Source organism: Nesoenas mayeri (assembly GCF_963082525.1).
Source record: "Nesoenas mayeri genome assembly, chromosome: 3".
Taxonomy (NCBI): domain Eukaryota; kingdom Metazoa; phylum Chordata; class Aves; order Columbiformes; family Columbidae; genus Nesoenas; species Nesoenas mayeri.
In genome coordinates, this window is record NC_137544.1 from 16,635,684 (window position 1) to 16,655,755 (window position 20,072).

Below are 20,072 nucleotides of genomic sequence, written 5' to 3' on the forward strand. Positions count from 1 at the left end.
CTGGAAAAACAGAAATAGAAATATAAATCCTTAGAGACAGATAAAACTCCTATTTTCCATGTATTCTTGTAGACTTATATAAGAATAGCCAGTTAAATACCTACTCTTTAATTAAATTTAACTTTTCAAACAGCTCATTTGAACATTAGTTAAGTTATCATAGGAAATACTAGAGGCTTGCACAGTAAAAACAACAATGTAGAAGTCGAATAAACTCATAGAATACAAAAAAACTGCTTAGGTTTATTTACTATCATGTACGCAATATCTTTACATTAATAGGAGCAAGACAAGTAATATACATTTAGAGATCTTACAAAAACATCACATATTTAAACTGTGCTCTATATCGAACAAATTGCACATGCATTTATAAAATACAGATGTCGGTTAATGTTTTTATACGCTACTGATTATAACTTTTTATAGCTTAACATCACACTTGCGTTGCTCTTATCCTTAGACAACGTTGTCAGCCACTAACAGGGCAAATATTTTACAGAAGCAGCTTAGTTTCACTAACGCTTCAGAGCCAGAAAATCATTCAGGCTGGAAGGGACCTCTGGAAATCACCGGGTTCAACTCTTAGAGCAGGTCCAACTTCAAAGTTACAGGGTCCTCAGGGCCTTGTCTTTGAAACACACTTAATGCTAAATAGTCCTAATACTCTACACAGCATTAAAAACATTAACACAGTCAGTTGTTCTCACTAATCCACTAACAAACAGATACATTAGATTTATCATGTGTTAAAACTCAGCCACTATGCCTATTTCATCTTACATAAACAGCAATTTAGTGGTTTTTCTCTCAAGACCTTAACTGCTTTCATTTTTATACTATCTTATTTTTATTTTAGACTCCTTATTGCAAAAAGCTGATAAGTACAAGTATGTTTGTATAGTCAGTGCTGGTGTTTTTATTCTCGGTGAACTATCATTGCATTCTGAAGAGCAGGGCTTGGTGAATTACACTTTAGATTGCTATTACCCAGGTACTAATAAAAGCCAATAATCTGCATTCTTAAGGGAGACCTGGATTTGTATCAGTTGTGGTAAATGAAAAAACATGTCCAAAAGCAACACACTAAAATTCAACTGACTTAATTTTGTTCTAATCACTTTAGTGTTTGTAAAAGGTCCTGAGAAGTGATGTTTTCTTTCATCTCAGTATAATTGCATCAAAAAAGTAGCAACAAATCCTTGCTTACACTGGCTCCAGTGATGTTTTCTCATCAAGAGACAAGGCTTTTGGACCAAAAGGATGGTTTAATTTGCAGGGGACCATGTCATAAACTTACCAGTTCCTATCAGAAAATGACTCCTCCAGCAAGGCCCCTGTGAGCAGCACTGGAAGGTGCTGCCTGTGCCTCCATCAGTCTGTGACCCTGCTGAAGACCCCCAATAGAGACAACCATCGTTTTAGGAGTTTAGGGGCTTTGTGACTCAGACACGGCTGCCTGAGAGGCTGTATCGAGAACACCAACTCCCGTGTAAAAGGCAAGGGGAGGCCCATGATGTTCCATCACAAGTGTTACCACCCCTGTTTGGTTTTTCTCAGCCAGCTGTCTCTGCGGAGTCTTCCAGACAACCCAGGAATGGGAACAACTGCAGACCTTGATTCTGCATATCTGTTCACACCTTTCCCTCCTTTTTGTTTCCCCTATTTGTGAAGAACACAAATTTGTGAAAAAAAACAACCAGCCAATGAAATAAACTGTGCGTGTACCCAAGAGTTCAATACAATTTAATTACAAATACATACAAAGACAAACCATATTCAGCACCTTTTAACTGGTCAAACTAGGGCAGTTTTCATGAAGCTCAAAGGAAAAAAGAAAGGCAGAGGAGAAGGAGGTATTAAAGGAACAACTGCAAGAGCAAAAACTCTGATGGCATTAGAGAGTTTTTTTTTTTTTTCTCTTAAACATTTTCTTGGTCACTTTGTTGACCTCCTCAACTTTCAAGACCCTCCTTATGGCCTGTTTCAGAGTCCTCCTTTGTCCTGGTCCCATGGGGTCGGCTTTTCTCAGCATCCCAGAGAAGGCACGACCAGTTACCTACTGCTGGTTTCTGACAGCAGAATAAGTTTTATTCAGCTGAAGCCAGGTATACAAGTAGCATAAGATCAGAATCAGGTCTTCTGTGTGTGTCTTAGAGATATGAACTGTATCCTTTGAACTGCATTCTTGATGATATTTGTCACACACTTCCTCAGCAACTTCAAAAGAGTTTGAGTCCTTTGATTACAGTGCTGTTTACCTACTATCTTAACTAACAGGCATTTGCCCAGAACAGACATTCACTCAAACGCTCCCTTTATTATCTTTTCCCTCAAGTGCAAAAATACTTTCATTTACCAACAGCCATATTAACATCTCTAGTTAAATATAAAGCAGTATTCTTTTGAGATCAAAAACATTAAAAGAGTGATAACAGAGTATGAGTTCTGTCCTAGATTTGAAGTTAACTCTGTGCCTGTGCTCGCTGCTTTAGGGACTGTAGAAACTTCCTGCCTACCAGCTCCTCACCATTAACAGTATGCAGTCACATGAGAAACAGGAGCTCTAGGTATCAATCTTGCTTTTCATAAAGAAAATTATCTCTTCTCTCTAAGATAATAACTTAAAAAATGGGTCTAGCATTGTGCTTATTTTCAGGTTATTTCCCAGTTCTTTTAAACTGGTGCTTTAGGTCAGCAGGTGTTTAATAACTATGAATACTTGGCGCTTATATTGCATACTTAACGTATATCGGTATCCACACTCTACCACTGGAAAACTAATTCACACACAAAAAGGTAAAGAGACTTAGCCAAAGGTTTCCCCACTTCTGCGGAGGTACCTTGAGTTACCTACAGTTGAAGAAGTATTTTGGCCAGTGGTTTCCTTACTGTGTCCCATGAGCCACTGGTATGTGCTCTGCACAGCCATATAAAAACATGTTTTGAGGTAGAATTTTAATAACTGGGTACAGTAAGTTCTGAGAGTTGACTACACTCCCGTGGCCCAAACTATTTGGAGACTACCGACCTAGTCTGACATTTGTGATTACAGAATCACTGAAGTGCTCCCAAGTGCCTTGTGATGGCACAGCTATATTACCAGTGCAATCTAAGTCACAGCTCAATGAATAAGCCAGCTCAGTGGTTTATTTGCTGACCCAGAGGGCAGATCTCTCGAAGGGTTTTTTACAACCACTATGCAGAGTATACTTCCAATCAAATCTCCAGAAGGATGAGAGCCTGCACACTGTAGCAGGGGAACACGCCTTCCAGCAGCGCTGTCCCAAGGCAGAAGTGTACTTTGCAGTACGCTTCTCTTTGTCTTCCTGTTGTGTGTCCCATATCAGATCTGGCTGGTGAGAACACCTCAGAGGGGTGTAATCAAGTAGGGCTGGGGAGTGGCAATTGTATGAGTCACATCTTCTGCATACGGAACTGAAAGGCCTGCAGTGGAGATAGAAATGCGGCACCATGAAAATGAGAGATCAAAGGCATATAAATACAAAGACATATACAAATAATGGTTGAAATCTCGGCTGATGGGCAGGTGACTCTTCAATCACATGTAGGTCTTAAGCAGTTCAAGGGTGGCTCTTGCATCAAAGCTCCATCACGAAGATGGCCAGTGTGGGTAAGCTGAACGCCAGCTGCTGGCTGACGTGAGCCAGCTGGAGCTCCCCTGCCTGACACGGGTAGGTTGCCTGCAAGTCAAAGACACGCACAGACCCGTTCTGCAGTGGGGAGCTGGTGTCCCTGACGCAGCCTGCTCCCAGAGCTTTCCTTGTCTCTTTGGAAATAGATGGCACGTGTGGATCCTGGTCATGTGAAGATTTTGCTATAGTGCTCATAAACCCAAGGCATTTGGGGAACTTTTCTTGGCATATAAGTGACTTTAAAATAAATTCCCTTGGTCTCACTCACATAGGCAGCAGGACTGTTTTGTCTGAGAAACACCTGTGAGGAGTTGGATCCAGACTTGCCCCTCAGTGCAGTCACACTTATTCAGAGTGTGAAATACTTGCCAGCTTGGAGCACTAATGCTTAACACGTATGTTGCTCAGATACTAATGAATTGGCCAGGTCAAAAACAAATAAGGAGAATGAAACCTCTGAACATGTTGATAGTTTGTTGACACTGAGGGCTGCATCAGCTCAGCAAAAAGCTGCCTGCATTCCTCCAGTTCTGGGGTGCATGGGTTCATTCATACAGTTGCACAAGTGAGGGTAAATCTGTCCCAGGCTTCTGCTGCAAAGCCTCCAGGTTGCTACAGGAGATCAGAATTCCTTCTTCCTCTTGTCCTGGTCTTGTCCTGGTCTCGTCCTTCCATTATGTCTTTCAAGGTGGTACCCAGAGAAGCATTAAGACAGACACACAACTTCTCATTGTACAGGAGAAGAGTCACTGCAACATCCCATCACAGCAGATCTTTTTCAAGAGCACCCGATTCTGCAAGAGGCTCTGTGCTCCTGCGTTCACCACAGAACCCAAGGAAGATGCATGGTCTTACTTGCTTGGCTGAATAATTTGTTCTCTTTTTGAGCAGCCCTCAGCAATGCCACGTTCACAAGTGTGGTGTACTACAGCTCTAATGGGGAATACCATGCAAAATCTAGTGCTACCTTCCATGTATTCCATGAATTTCTCTCTATTGGAGATCTTGCCAAAAAACTCTAGATGCCATTAATCCATTCCAGCACAGTCTCTCCCTAACCCACTCTTTTTCTGTTTCTTTGTAATGTAGATTGTACAGCATTCAAGATACTTATTTTTCATAGAATGTTTAGGTCCCCATTTACACTTAAATCCCATATTTCCAATACAGCTTGTGAGAAAACAAGGCAACGAAGATGACTGAGGGAGTGGAGCATCTCCCTATGAGGAAAGGCTGAGGGAGCTGGGGCTCTTTAGCTTGGAGAAGAGGAGACTGAGGGGTGACCTCATTAATGTTTATAAATATGTAAAGGGTGAGTGTCACGAGGATGGAGCCAGGTTCTTCTTGGTGACAACCAATGATAGGACAAGGGGTAATGGGTTCAAACTAGAACACAAGAGGTTCCACTTAAATTTGAGAAGAAACTTCTTCTTAGTAAGGGTGACAGACACTGGAACAGGCTGCCCAGGGAGGTTGTGGAGTCTCCTTTTGTGGAGACGTTCAAACCTGCCTGGACACATTCCTATGTAACCTCACCTAGGCGTTCCTGCTCCAGCAGGGGGATTGGACTAGATGATCTTTTGAGGTCCCTTCCAATCCCCAACATTCTGTGTGATTCTGTGAAAACAAACAAACAAAACCACAAATAAAATCCCCAAACCAACCAACCAAAAATCAAACCACAAACAACCTCCAAACCAACCAACCAAAACAAAGAGACAAAACACACAAACTAATAACCTCAAAACAAACCACAGAAAAACCCAAACAACAAACAGGAGTTCCATCTTGCAACTCTCACTCATGAGAAAACACCTCACTTGTGAAGCCACTGAACACTGATTTCAGCGTTTGCTCAAAAGAGTTTCCCATACAGTTCTAAGCCTATACATGGATTTTTCATGTGTATATATAAACACAGCTACATATCCGTACACACAAATACATGGCCAAAGCAGAGAGCATAAGGTAGATTCCCAGAAGACTTTTCCAAATCCAATTGTGTGCAAACTGAATCAGTTAAAACTTATATATATATATATATATCTTTTTTTTCCCCTCAGTTCAGTAGATGTTCAGTTGTCCAGCTGCCAAGTTTTGCTTGAGTCGCTGGAGTATATTGGCAATTGGTTCCCTCTGTGTCTCATACATCAAAATAGTACAGCTGGAGACGACCCCACATTTCATTGCTTCCCAAAGGCTGCCTTCACATTAACAATACTTCCTGGAGATCTGTTATCCTGATCAAAAATATTGCCCAGAAGAAGCACATTTTATCTTATGGAATACTTAGATTCTCTTCTATTCTATTTCAAATCAGAGAAGCTTTTTCTTAGGAGAGAAGAAAACCAACAAAAATATCTGATGTCATTTGAAAAGCAGGAGATTGGTAGCAGAGATGTTAATTTTTACCAGTGTCTGTGACAACTGTTCTGTGTGTAAGAGAAATCACTAGGATATATGTTAAATCACCAGGATGTATTTTAGAAGCAGAATATTACAATACTGATGAAATTGAAATTAGGTCAGACAGTTCTTTTTTTTTTATTCCTTTTTTTTTTTTCTTTACTGTAGCCATGAGTGTTACCAAACAATTACACCAGTGAAAAGAATATCTGGCACCAAACAAAGCCAAAAAATGGATCCTTTGAACTTAAAAGGAAGTATGTTGCTCTGTGACATGTATACATATTTACAAATGTAACTCCAGTGCTGACAGTAGATTAAAAATTACAAATAAGCTCTCGCAATGATCAAACAGAACAGAATACGTCACTCCATTACACATTGCAAGGTCTTCTCAGGACAAATTCTGAGAGATGTGCACAGTGGAACCAGGGGCCACGGGACCTGTTTACATCAGCATTGATGCTAAGAGAGTTACCTCAATTGCCAAAAGTGATTTAGGATGAGATTTAAAACCCCTTCCTGCTTCCATTTAAAACAGTGTCAAAGCTCTGGTTCTCTGAACAGGGCTGGGATGCCTGTGAAAGTGTGAACCACCTTGCCAGAGTACATCCAGAGATGTCTGTAAAGGTGAGAAAGGCAGGTGTGGAAATCACCCAGTAAATCATAAAAGATGAGTGGTTTACATTCAGCATCCTGTCACGGAGCGCTAGAAAACTCAGGAAAACTCCTGAACGGCGTTGTCAGTGGCATATTACGGACCTTAAGTAGGTATGTCCAGTTCTAAGATAGTGGCAAGCTTTAAATATAGAAAGGTGTTTTCTGTTTCCCTTAAGATCCCTATTAGGACAAAAGTGAACCAGTCAGATGGCAGAAGTATCTTCATTATTTATACATGGAGTTCTACATAAAGAGGTGCCACCTTTCCTAAGAACTGGAAAGGAACAGATGGAAGACTGGCAGCACCATCTCCTGGCAGATATTAGAAACAGGGACCACTTTGTGTCAGAAAGTAGGGCCAAGTAATTTTCTTTGTGGATTTAAAACAGACTGTAACAGGAAGTAACTTCACAAGAGTGTGTTCCCTCCCTAGGAAGACTAGCTTTGATATGCTTCAGGGAAGAAAAGCATTATGTGTTATTATAATTATGGGGAACACATACAATTATGAAGAACAAATTCAGGTTGCTTCTGCCTTTAAAAAGCTCTCTCATGTTGGCCTCTCAACTTTCCCATACATTGTAGTAATAGCAGATTTCGAAATTCGCACAGCAGATAAGTTAGTCCAGTTGCAGGGTATTAGTGTAGTTTCGGAAGACCACGGAAGTTCCCTGTAGCCAGAAAATGATGGAATATTTCAGGAGTCGTAGCCAAGTTTCTGTCTTGCTGAGTAGGTAGGAGAAATAGCGGGAAAAGACTGTTAATACCGTAAACTGCTGGATCGTTAACGTGGAATGCTGTTATACATATTTAGAAAGTGACAACGGGCCAAAGAGCACTAAGTGAGGGTGAGGCCTTTGGAGTGATGAAAGGCTGTATGGGAAAAAACTTCTATGGAGATAAAAGAGAGGAGACTAAGTCAGACGAGTTGGTGAAAGACAGCCATGGAAGAGAAGAGAGGAGAAAACAAAAAGGGAGACAAAGAAGGGGATTCTAGAAACCTCTACATTTTTTTCTTTAACAATACAGAACTGGTATGCCACAGGAGTCCAGATCCCATTTATCAGAACAGTCTCAGTCAGGAGAGGGAGAAGACTTAACCTCGGTGATCACGACCTAAACATACCAGTCTTCTTGTCTGTTCACTGTTCCAGAGCTGTTCTTGATGTTAGGCCCGATGTTCTCTGGTCTTAAACAAACACAAAGCCTTCCTTGTGTTACACGACCATGGATGATGGTTTGCTGTTGGTTTGTTGGAGTTTTTTTGGGTTTTGGAGGTTATTGTACTTTGAGAAACTCCCAGCAGCTTTTATGGAATTTTTTTGCAGATGATCAAGAAAATGGAAGAGGCTCATGAACTCATTAATTCCATCCTCCTCCCAAAGGAAGAATGCTCAGTATAAGACACCACACTTCCCAGGACTTCGCCCAACTTAGATTCAAAAGTCACAAGTAATAGGGATTCAAATAATTCCCATGGGAAAATATGCAGCTTTACGCGGCGACCGTCTCCCACATGGGTGAGGCTCTGCTTATCTCTGCAGCTCAAGAACCAAGATCAGGCCACTTTCCTCGGGGCATCATGTACTATTCAAACATTCACAAAACAAAGGTAAGCCTCCAGCCTCCTCCAGGGCCTGCCACAAACCCTACTGTCCTTTCTAAGCAAATTAATAAACTGTATATTTCAGGAATCACTCTGGTTAGGGGGATAATCTCTTTTATCAAATATTGTTCTGCTAGGAGCTCTTCTTCTGAACAGGGTTAGCTGTCCAGTCAGCTGTGTCTGCACCTTAGCTTTTACTGTTAACACAGGAAAACACTTTTTACTAGCTGTATGTATTGAATTATTTTCTTTTTTTATTTTATTCAATGTGCTGTACTTGTGCTATTCCTTACCAAAACACACTACATACTGCTTTCCATTAATTTCTAATCATATGTATTTATCATATCCTTGTTTAGACCCTAATCACATCAATAAAATGGCTGAAACTCCTTAATTGGAGAAGAGAAGAATGAATTCCTATCAATTCTGGGTATCAACACATTCCTAAAGTCTTCTCATACTGGACACAAGATACGTTTGTATGAATAAATTTAAAAAAAATCATCACACCCAGACATGCCATTGAACTAATCTACTGATACAAAAGAAATGATTTTTTTTACTGTGGAGTAAACAACATTGCTAAATCAATTACACTTTTCTTAATTGCTTTTTACTGTTTTGCTGTTATATTGTCTAAACACCTTAATCTAATAACTCCATTGTGAAGGGCTGTCTCAAAACACAAATCACAAACAGTCAATAACTCGAAAAAATATTTAAAAGCAATTATCTTTTATTGTTAAGGTGTCCTTGTGAGATAAGAAGTAAATGACAGAAACAAACATATTCAGTGGGAAAATTCAAGTGGTAACAAAAAAAGAAAGCTTTTACCTGGCTTTCTGTATCTTGCTTTGACAAGTTACAAAACAGTGAGAGATAAGAAAGTCCACCCATCAACAAAAAGATCTATCTGTACTGGGACCTTTGCTGTTCAATATGTGATCTGAAAATAAAACACGGCTGCTCCAAAAAGTTCTGTCTCAAGTCGATTCTAAGAGTTGCAGAAAGGTCCTGCAATATTAAATGACATCTGATAAAATGGCAAATGGAAATTAATGTTTATAAATGCCAAGTATAACCTTCACCAAATACAGTGATGACCACTTGCTTAGTTGTTACTACTTTGGAAAGACATCTTGGACAGCTGGTAGAGCATCTACTCCCCGAAATCTCAACTCTGCACTCGGCTGAGGTCAGAAAACTGGAAAGTCACTAGAATTAAGACATAAGCAGAGGAAAGGGGTATATTATATACTTCAGAATGGGTATACTATATCTAAAAACATACAGAAAGAGGTAATTAGGATAAGCACAAGTATGAATTAATTCCACACATGGGAAGACTGACCAAAATAAGACTTTTCACTTGGAAAAAAAAAAAGGTCAGAAGATTATCATAGAACTCCTAAATTGCATCGAAGGAGTTATAAAAGGCATAAAACTCAACAATAAATCACTTTCGAGAGGGTGCGAGAGGATTTCAATAAACTTAGCATAGCCACCAACTGAACTGGGTATTAAAGCAGCACTCGGATGTGATAGGGACATAGAGGAAAACATAACAGAGCTTCCTGTGTCTGTGTTCCTCTGCTGGATCACTTCATCATCCGCCATCTCTCCGATCTGTTTCAAACTGAAATGTTGACTTAAAAAAAATGTTCATGAATTAAGAGTAGACAAAACAATCTGTAAAAGATTCTCAAGACTAGCTGGTGTGCATCCAAGAAACTCGATGATGCAATAACTGAAATTCTAACTGAGGTGTAAATTCTTCCTTAAAACCTCCCTGGCATGTAAGGACTGGATTGCATCAAATGTTACAGTATTTTAAAAAAAAAGCTTTTAGGGGAAAGCTGGAGAACTACTACCATTAAAATTGACATATGTTCTGCACAGATTAGTAGCAACTAGAATTAACGCATACATGGACAGATATGATTTACTAGGGAAAGGTCAATACGGGTTTTGTGAATATTGCTTTTGCAAAGAGAATCTTGCCTTATAAACTGGGTATGACATTTTCTGAAGGTGTCAGCAAGCATTTGGATAAGAGGGACTGGAAAGATACAGTATGCTGAGATTTCTGAATGACTTTCAATACTTTTTTTGCCAAAGGCTCCTCAGGACACTATGCAACCATGGGATAAGAGAGAAGATCCCTGCATGGACTAAAATGAGGTTAAAAGATAGGAAACAGGCTGGGAGTAAACAGTTTTGACAGTGAAAGAAACTCACTAATGCAACTTCACATCCCTGTGCTTGTTCATAATTTGAATAAGGAGGTGAGAAGTGACGAGACAAAGCTTGCTGATGATATCATGTTATTCGTGGAAGGAAAGATAAGGTGTGGCTGCAAAGAATTGCAGAAAGACCTTTCAATACTCGGGCTCAGTTACTCAAGCTCTACAATATGGGAGACAGTGGTCCTAGCTCAGGACCTATTAGAGACCTATGCTCTGCTGAAGCATCGGTGAGACACCCCATGTCACCTGAAATAGCACTGGACACCCACATATGGGCAACAGAATTCAGCCTTAAGTGACTGTCAGTACAACGGTGATCGTGACTACAGACAGGTGCAAAGTAACGCACGTGGGGAAGACACAGCTCTACATGACATGGAGAGTAACGGTGTCTGAACTGACCATTACACTTCAGGGGTGAGATCTTGGAAATTTAATGTTATTTGTAGTTCAACGGCAGCTCAGTGGAGATCAACAGCACATTGAATGCTAGAAATATTAGGAACAATAGTGAGAACAAGACAGAGGATATTGTTGCACCACTTTACACATCCAGCGTATGCCCCTGTCTTGAACCCTGGGTGCAGTTCCAGTCCCACCACCACAAACAGGAATAGTAAAATCAGAAAAGTTCATAGGGCAGCAACAAACACCTTCCATTGAAAGAACAACTAAATTTCACTTGGACTTGTCAGTTTGTAAGAGAAGCCTTCTCAGAGGAGATCTCATAGACACTATACAGGGATGACTGGCTTAGAGACAATAAAATCATACACTGTCCTTTCCAAAGCAAGAAGCAAGGGTCATCAAATGGTGTCAGGAAACGTCCCGTTGAAAGCAGTGAAAGTGATTCCTCATATATGTGATTACTCTCTGGAACTCTCTGCGGCATGATGGTGTGGATGCTACATGTTTACAAGCAGTAGAGGGTCAACTGGACAAACATCTGGAGGAGATAGATACATTGAGAGCTGCTAAGGAAGAAGACACTACCACTGATCTAGGGAGTCAATAGATGCAAACCATTGGAAAATCAAAATGGATGCGCTGGAAGCTTCACCAGCTGTTTGGCCTCTTATAATCTTCCCATCTTTGGTGACAAGAAACTGGGAGACACACACTCAAGGTTTAAGCGTGGACTCCTTACTCGTGCTACAGCTATTTAAGTGCTTCAGGTTAACTAATGAACAGCATGGCAAAAAGCAGGATGGGCGATGCTGAAGGTTTCCTCCATTTTTGCTGAGTACACCATTTGCAACCATCTTTGCTAGAGGCAGCTGCAAATAGACACAAGATCAAGCAGATTTCAGAAGACACTGACTGTCATACAGCACAGCTGTAACACAGGTAACACCCGCACACCTTCTCATCGCAATAAGGCGCGCTACTTGCCAACAGGAGACTCAGGGACTCATCATTTATTATCTGTAGCCGGTGCCACAGACAATCCCCAATTGTGCCAAGAAAACTGCACAAAACCTTGTAACGTTTTCTACTGAAGACACTCGCGTGTACTCAGAGCAGACTCTCCTGCGAGTTGCAAACAACGATGTATGAGACACCCCCATGCGTGAGAGGATGTGAGAGCCGAGACCCGCCCACGGCCGGTACCGCCCTAACGAGGGACTGCGGAGACACGAACCCCCTCCCCGCCCAGGGGGACGGGCCGCCTGTTCCCCCTCCAGGACACCTGCAAGGGAGCCGTGGTGAGGATGCCCCGAGAGAGCGCGGCTTTGGTAGAAGGCATGCTGTCCGCAAGGCCCGATGCCGTCACACCGCCCCCGCAGTGACCGCCCTGCGGGCGGGCTGTCCCCACGGCCACCCCGCAGGACCAGGCCCCGGCCAAGCCTCGCCTCCCGCCCCCGCTCTCCAACATGGCGGCCCCGTCCGCGCCCACAATGCACCGCGCGCAGCCGCCGCGCTTCCGGGTGCGGGCCCAGCAGGGCGGCGGGCCCGGCGCGGTGCGAGGGGCCGCGGGGCGGGCGGAGCGCCAAGTTTTTTTCGACCGGATGTGAACGAGCGGGCGGACGGTGCAGGAGGGAGCCGCGTCCGGACCATGAGGCTCCGACTGTGGGTGGTCCCTGCCCTAGTGTTGCTGTGGGGGCCAAGCGGGCTGGAGGCGCTGGGGCGCCGGCCGCGCCGGCAGCGCTACGGTGAGGGGCAGGGCGGGACCACGGCACCGCGGGGGGTGTGAGGGAGAGACCACTGCTGCGGGGCGAGCGGAAAGGGCACGGTCGGCTGCGCTGAGGGGCAGCGGTGGGGTGGGGAGAGACCACTGCCAAGGGGCGGGGGGGAATGGAGGGACCACTGCCGAGGGGCGGGGGTAGGAGAGGGGCTGCCAGCTACCGAAAGGGAACAGTAGGGTGAGGGAGAGAGTACTCAGGGGTAGGGGAGGGGGAAACTGGGGAGACACCACTGCTGCGGGTCGGGGGGAGAGGGGCACACCCGCCTCTGCTATGGAGTACTGGTGGGGTAGTGTGTGGGGTGTGGGGAGACACCACTGCCGAGTGGAGGGGGGGATAGAGAGAGACCGCATCCATGGGGGGGACACCCGCCTCTGCCGAGGGGTAGCAGTGGGGGGATGAGGAGAGGGGTGTGGGGCACGGGAAGGAGCCGAGCCCCCTGTGGCCTGGCTGAGCACCCGCCTGCAGGCCGGCCCGTGGCGATGGGCGAAGGCTGCTCCTGCTCCCCGGCCTGCGCTGGGTGGGGGCGTGTGCGCTGCGGAGCGCCCGGGCCACAGGGGACCCTGGAGGCCCCGACCCCTCCCGGTGCGGGGCTGATCCCCCTTCAGCTGGAGGCACCGCTGCTGGGCGGCGTTTGGGGGTTGTTGCTCTCGGCAGAGGTTGTGGAGACCGCTTTGTCTTCACACTCGAGCGCTGCTGAGGAGTTTTCCTCACAGGAGTTTGGGTTATATTAAGGCAAGATAATCATATAAATGGATTCCCTTCACAGTTCTGGCTGGAGAGTCACCACTGCAGAGAGAGCCTGGAGATGTTGGGTCTGAACGTGACTTGTAGAAAGTTTAACACGGAGGAGAACTGTTGCTTTATTTAACTTCTGTAAACTTAAGTTTTGCATCTAAACTTTTATTTAAGAGTGGAGAAGTGACAAACTTCTGTTCGATAAGCAAAAGCATATCATTGAAATGGCAGAAGAGCTCTTATGAGAGGCCATGGTCATGTCTGACCCAGTCAGCTGTCTTGTCTCCAGGTACCATGGCTGGTGGCAACTGTGTCAAGTCTCAATTCTTTGCTCAGCTCCCTCAGCAGGTTTCCCCACAGATGTCCAGGCTGTGCCTCTGTCCTGCTCACCTGCACCTAAGGTGCACTCGTGGTGCTGTGCAGCGCTCGGCAGCCGGTGCCTGCAGGAAGCTGGAAAGGACGGGCTTGAGCGGTGGATGGAAGTGTAACAGAAACAGAACAGACACAGTGTGGGCCTTCAGTGTCAGGCAGGTCAGGGACAACCTCAAACAGAGGTTGCACCTTGGGATGTCAGATTTTTATGCCTTCTAAAGGACATATCTGCTATGAATTTGTGTAGTCTTTATCTGATCGCTTTTGTATTCTTGGCCTCTGTACCACCATGCCTAGACTATGAGCTCTTTGATTTTATTAAATACTGCATGGAGGAAGAACTCTTTTATTTCTAAACTTTGACTATTTCTGTTGTCAGAAATGGTCAGTATGGAAGAATGATTAATTCTGTTCACACTTTTAGTGACTGACAGACGTATTTAATTTGTCTCTGTAATCCGCCCCCTTTTTTTGTTTGGGAAATCCTAGTCTATATAATAGTTCTTAATAAGGGAAAAAAATTATTACTTTATTGGCCTTTTGTTACTTTTGTCTATGCACTTTCTATTTGTATCAGATTTTTATTTATTTGAGATGTACGACGTGGACTGCAAGGCAGTGTGTGATACAAAGGTACCATGGATGTATAGTGATGAATACTTTTGGTTTTGTTTTCTTTTTGAGTAGTTTTTTGGCCTTTTTTTGTTGTTCAATAGTTACACTTTTTTTTTTTTTATCGTGGTAATAACTGTACTGAAATACTTTGCATATATATTGTGAGGATTTATTTTCCTTGTGTCATTCCACACACTGAATTTCATCAAACATTTTGTTCTGTAATTCAGTAAACTAAATGTATATAGAAGCATTTTGTGAGGGAGCTTGAAAAATCCAGGTGTGCTCCCTTAACTGTGTTACATTTATCCACACAGTTAATTCTTTCAGAATGCTGATACAGATGACACACTAGTTCCCTCGTATCTTATTTAGCCACAAGTCTAGTAATTCACACTCTCATTATTACTCGTTTGTCAGGTGAGGATGTGGAGCATAGTTGTTGATTAGGCACCTCGATGATACCTGGGATGGAAATTGCTCCTGCTCTCACCACTTTTCAGGCCACCTGCAGCAAGACCAGTGGCACTTTACTTGTCAACTACTAATTGTGGTGTGCCAATTTAGTTTTTTCAGTGCTTTATAGCTATTGGGTTAATACATTCATGACCTGTTGACTTACCACCCATTTTCTTGCCCTGCCCTAAACCCCATTTTTCTTGAGTCCTGGAGGCAGGTCTCTAGATTCATCCTGTCAAGAGAAACTTTCAGGGATCTTTTGAGTCTCTGCAGTGAATGTTAAGGTCAATTATTTTCTTACTTTTTGGTACTGACCTTTAAGATCTATTCTTGGGGTCATCTTTGCAGCTTGCTTGTTTTACAAGCCCTCTGATTATTTGGTTGTTTCTTTTGATACAATAAAAACTATTTCAAGTATTAGCTTTATGGCTTTTACAAGCTGCTGTTCAAAATATCTTTGCCTACTCTGGTTGTATCTTCAGCTTTTGTTGGAGTTCTGTTGTCCTCATTTTACATACAGCTTGGTTTTCTGAAATATCATCTTTTCCTTCTAATAACTTCAACTTTGCTATTTTGAGAGCTCTGTTTAACCACAGAGCTTGAGTTTTGTGAACCGAAATTAGATTTCTGGCAAGCAGTATCTTTAAGGAAGTTTCAAGGATTACCATTTTGTGATTTCTATTAAGAACTTTCTTGCCTCTTTCTCTAAAAGTTCAGCTTTTCAGGAAGGAAAAAATGATTACACAGTGAAAAATAGAATTTGACGAAGAATAGAATAAGAAGATAAAAAGATGTTATGTGCGTAATTTCAGAACATTTCTCAGCTGAAGTAATCGTAGGGTGTGGTGCTCAAGCATCTAAACTGATCTAAATTGGGACTGCCACAATCGTAGCCTCAGCTTTCTGATCCCTTCCCCATTCCTGTGAGCACATTCATGGAGCTAAGCTGCCTGGGAGCTAATAGCTTCTTTTTTCCCATGGAGGGGTTGAATGTCTGCGTTCAGGTATTTTCTGTTTGTGGAGTCCACTCCCTGGCCTAGTTCACACTGTGACTGTCCATGTACTTGCCCTGTGTGCTGCGGGGTGGTAGTTCTTGTACTCAAGGTGAGGGATGACATCAACCCCAGTTTGTTGCCTTTAGATGACCGGGAAACAATGCTCTTTTTAATACCACTGACAGCAGGGATTAATTTCTGGGAGAAGTGTGACTCTGTTAGTCCAGACAATGACTGTTATTATAGTTTTTCCTCTGAAAAATTAATGTCAACTTAGAAAAATATTCTCAGCTGTTTATCTCTGAAGATAACCTTTTGTAACTATTAAATATTAATGCTGTTTGTCTTGGAGCTCAGACATATCTGAATGATAACAGGGCTTAATGTACTTGAAAAGAACAGCAGTGTAAATACCCAGTGTCAGTGCTATTGAATATACACATATATATGTGTGTATATATATCTAACTAACGGCTTGAATCTGTTTTATAGCACAGCGGTAGTAGTAGGGTGCTGCCACTAAGCCGCAGGTATCCAGGATTGCCCACAGTAGAGTCTATATGTAAAATGTGACTTATACGCCACTGTTATCTGTTTTGAATTAGACCTTTTTATCACAAGCTAGTCAGGGAACTAAAAGAAATAAGATAAATCATCTGCCCAGGATAGGAAGAGCTCATTTGAATGGTGATCTTTTCCTACATGCTATATTGCGCTACTAAAATCTGAGGCAGGTAACCTGGGCTTGAATTGTTTTTCTTCCACAGTGCTCAGATACCAGGCAGACCTCAAACCAAACTGCATTGGCTGAAGAAATGACCCATTTGTAGAGGATGCACTCGCCCCCCCTGCCCCCCTTATAAATGGTTTAGTAGAAACCTACAATGCACATCAAAATACTATAGTTTAAAAGTTCTTGAGTGAAAGAAACCCAAATGATAATGTTGTTGATGAATGAATTGAGGGATCTGAGTGGTCCAGAGGGCAGCATAAGATCATTTGCAGTGAGTTTTGCATTGTGCTTCACAGCCCCCGAAGTCCATAGAGCCAGGAATGTAACCGGCTGCCAAAGAGTTAAGGGACTGGAAGTTGAGCTCAGTGTTGAGTGTGCAGTGAGATAACTAGTGACAAAATCCTTATGCAAGATTGAACTCTGTCCTTCTGGACTGAAGGATATGTTGGAGGCAAAGGCAAGACCTAGGTAAGGGCCAAATTACTAATTTTCATACTGTAGTCTGCGATTTTTCTTACTGTTTCTTATCCCATGTTAATATCCTTTGAAGCAAGATTATTATTTTGGATTGAGCTGGTTTTGCACTTTGACTCCAAGCTGAAGGTTGACTGTATATCTCACCATGTCCCATGTGGAGGGGAATCTGAGAATGCAAAGCCTAATAGCACTGTGTGACACCTGCCTGGGATGCTGCAGGATTATTTCAAAATAATTGCAGGAATTTGTAGATGTGATGTTTTCGTAAGTGGTATTACAAGCTGGGTAATAGAGTCCTCTGTACATTTTGTTTCCATATAAGCAGCAAATACTTCATGTCGACATGGCCTTACTGAGTGCAAATAATAAGTGTGATTTTTGTGTTGTGGATTGGTGGTCTGTTCTATGGAGGTACTTAATATCAAGGTTTTAAAGTACTTTTCTCAGGATTATTCTCTTTTGTTCATATGAATCAGTCAATGTTTCAATTTCTAACAACAAGAACAAAAAAGTGGTAAAAGTAATTCCTGAGAGAAGTACTCAAAGTCAAGAAAGTGAAGAATGTCAACACTAGATTAAATTCGAATTATTAAGAATTACCCTTAACTATTGCAATATTTTTGTAATGGGAACATAATCAAGTGCTCAGTGTGAGTTTGGTTTTCAATAGTGCCAATTTGGTCTGACCTCAAAGCAGTCAAAGAGTAAAATTCTTGTTTGCATTCAAGATGTGGGGTCGATTTATTTTCTTATCCCCTCATTGTAAAAACAGACACCCCCCCCCTGCTGTTCATTGCTGATAGCAGCAGTGACTCATCTCGGTTTCGTGCTTCTGCTACCCTGGAATTTCTGTGTGTGTATGCAGAAGCCCAGTGTGGTTTTCTGCTCCATGGCGGGAAGGGCCAAGCATGGAAACAAAGCCAGCCAGAGTTCTCCTGGTTGTGCTCTAACGTTACACCAGGATTTAATTATGCGTTTAGTAGTCAGTAGAGATTTATCTCTGAGATAGAAGTTTACATTTAACTTCTGTTACAAACAGATTGATTCCCCTTCCCTCCCCCGCCCAGTTTGATTAGAAACTGCAGGAGTCTGAGTTTGCCTGTTTCCCTAACTGACGGAGGAAGGCCCTTTGCTGTGTGTAATAATAGGTTAACCAAGAACCAGGTTTCTTAAACAAAGAGCAGTACATTCTGCTGTTCTGTTCTGCAGATTTCATTTGGTGCAATCCAACTTGCTTGTTTTGGGCATATCAGGCAACCCCCTTGATGGCTCTGGTGGGCTTCCTGATGTCTTTTATTCTTGCAGTATATGTGACCATACTGCTTGCCAGACGGCAGCTTGTGTGCTTTTTAGCCCATATTTGTAACCTGTGCCCTGCATCTCTTCTCAGTATTCATCCTTGTCTTCCTGTGCTGCTCTTAATATGCATTATTTGTACATTTTTTTCCTCCCTGGTACTTGCATTTTTAACCTAGGTTGGTACACGGTCTAGGAGGTGAAAGGGAAGGGGGCTGTGTTACGCAGGGAGGCACCTGTAGCTGCCACCCACTCGATGCTGATCCATAATTACTGAGGTGTTGAAGAAGAACACAGTTGTCCTTGCATTCCCTGGTTTCCTTTCCCACCTTTCAGACTCTTACTGAAATTGGAAAGTTCTGCCCCGCAGTACCTGTGACATGCCTTGAATTTTGGAAGGTCGTGGTCTGAGTGAGTCCAAAGCCATAACCACAAGGAGAAGGGATGCAGTCGAATGGGGAGAAGGGGTTGGTCTCAGAAGTGTAGCCCAGACAGTTGTTAGTCTCTACCTAGAATCAGCTCCACTCAATTATTTTGTGACACAGCAGGATCTTGTGGTGTGATGTCCAAGCACAGTAGTGAGGCTGACAGCTTTTGAGAGCCAGACAGATGATCTCTTTCCAGAGAAGACTACATCCTGTGACTTGGCTGATCTTGTCTGCAGGATATATGAAGACATGTGATTTTTAGGGGATTTTTTTTTTGGTGCATTGAGTCATATGATGCTGTTCTGGTTCGAGATGAGACTGTATTGCCCTTGTTTCACTTTGAATGTGAGGATATTAACTCAGGGTGCTTCCTTATTTTTTATAATGTTGATATTTGAGCAGGATATTGCATTCTTTTTTTTTCTCAAGAGTGCTTTCTGCTTTCACTAATAGAACAGACTGAGTTACTAAATAACATAGGGCTGACAGAATAAATATTTTTCCTCAGTGGTTCCTATTTAAGTTTTGTTTTAGTGAAGGAGAAGATTTGCAAGGTTGAAAGTGAAGTAACATGTAGTAGCCATTGAGGGTGTTCAGCTGTATGTAAAGCTACCAGAAAGAGCAGTTTAATTATCTGTACAGCTTCTGCTAGACAGAATTTGCACCCTTAAGGAAGTATTTGCACTGTCTAGAAACATATGTCTATTTTACTATAGGGAAAAAACTGTGATCTATCACTGGGCACTTCTCAACATATGATAAGTACAGAGTAGTTTACCCTGTGTAACTGCAGGAAAAATATGTTATGAAGTAGCTGGTAGACAGTAAATCGGCAGCCTGCCTCACCTCCCAGTGCTAGGTCTGTGTAACCGTACCCCGAGGCTTTGTCTGTGCTGCCTTGTGACTAACTGAATTCGGGCACCTTGTTTTCTCACGTGGTTTAGCAAGTTTGGTGCAGCTGGGACCGAGTCAAAAACATGCCCTTTAAAACATTCAGCAATGCTGATGTGACTGGCCATTCTTACTAACAGGTTTGTCTAGAAATGTGATTAAACAGTGTAAACCTTTGTCCTTCTGCAGTTTATAAGCAGGCTGACATAAATTCAGTTCTTGCTTTGAGCGTGTTTCTCACACAAGTTCTTCTGTTCGCGGATATTCAATAAGCAAAACAGCAGCCACTCTTTGCTGGAAACAAGTAA

At 42.6% G+C, this 20,072-nt stretch overlaps 1 protein-coding gene across 1 annotated transcript in view; it reads left to right on the forward strand.

The window, feature by feature from the left end:
• Positions 1-12,516: 12,516 nt before the first annotated feature.
• Positions 12,517-20,072, forward strand: part of ADAM17 (ADAM metallopeptidase domain 17) — a 35,832-nt gene continuing 28,276 nt past the window's right edge. The window contains exon 1 of the mRNA XM_080341827.1: positions 12,517-12,730. Coding sequence (XP_080197953.1) covers positions 12,634-12,730 — 97 coding nt within the window. The 5' untranslated portion in view covers positions 12,517-12,633. The remainder of the gene's footprint in view (positions 12,731-20,072) is intronic.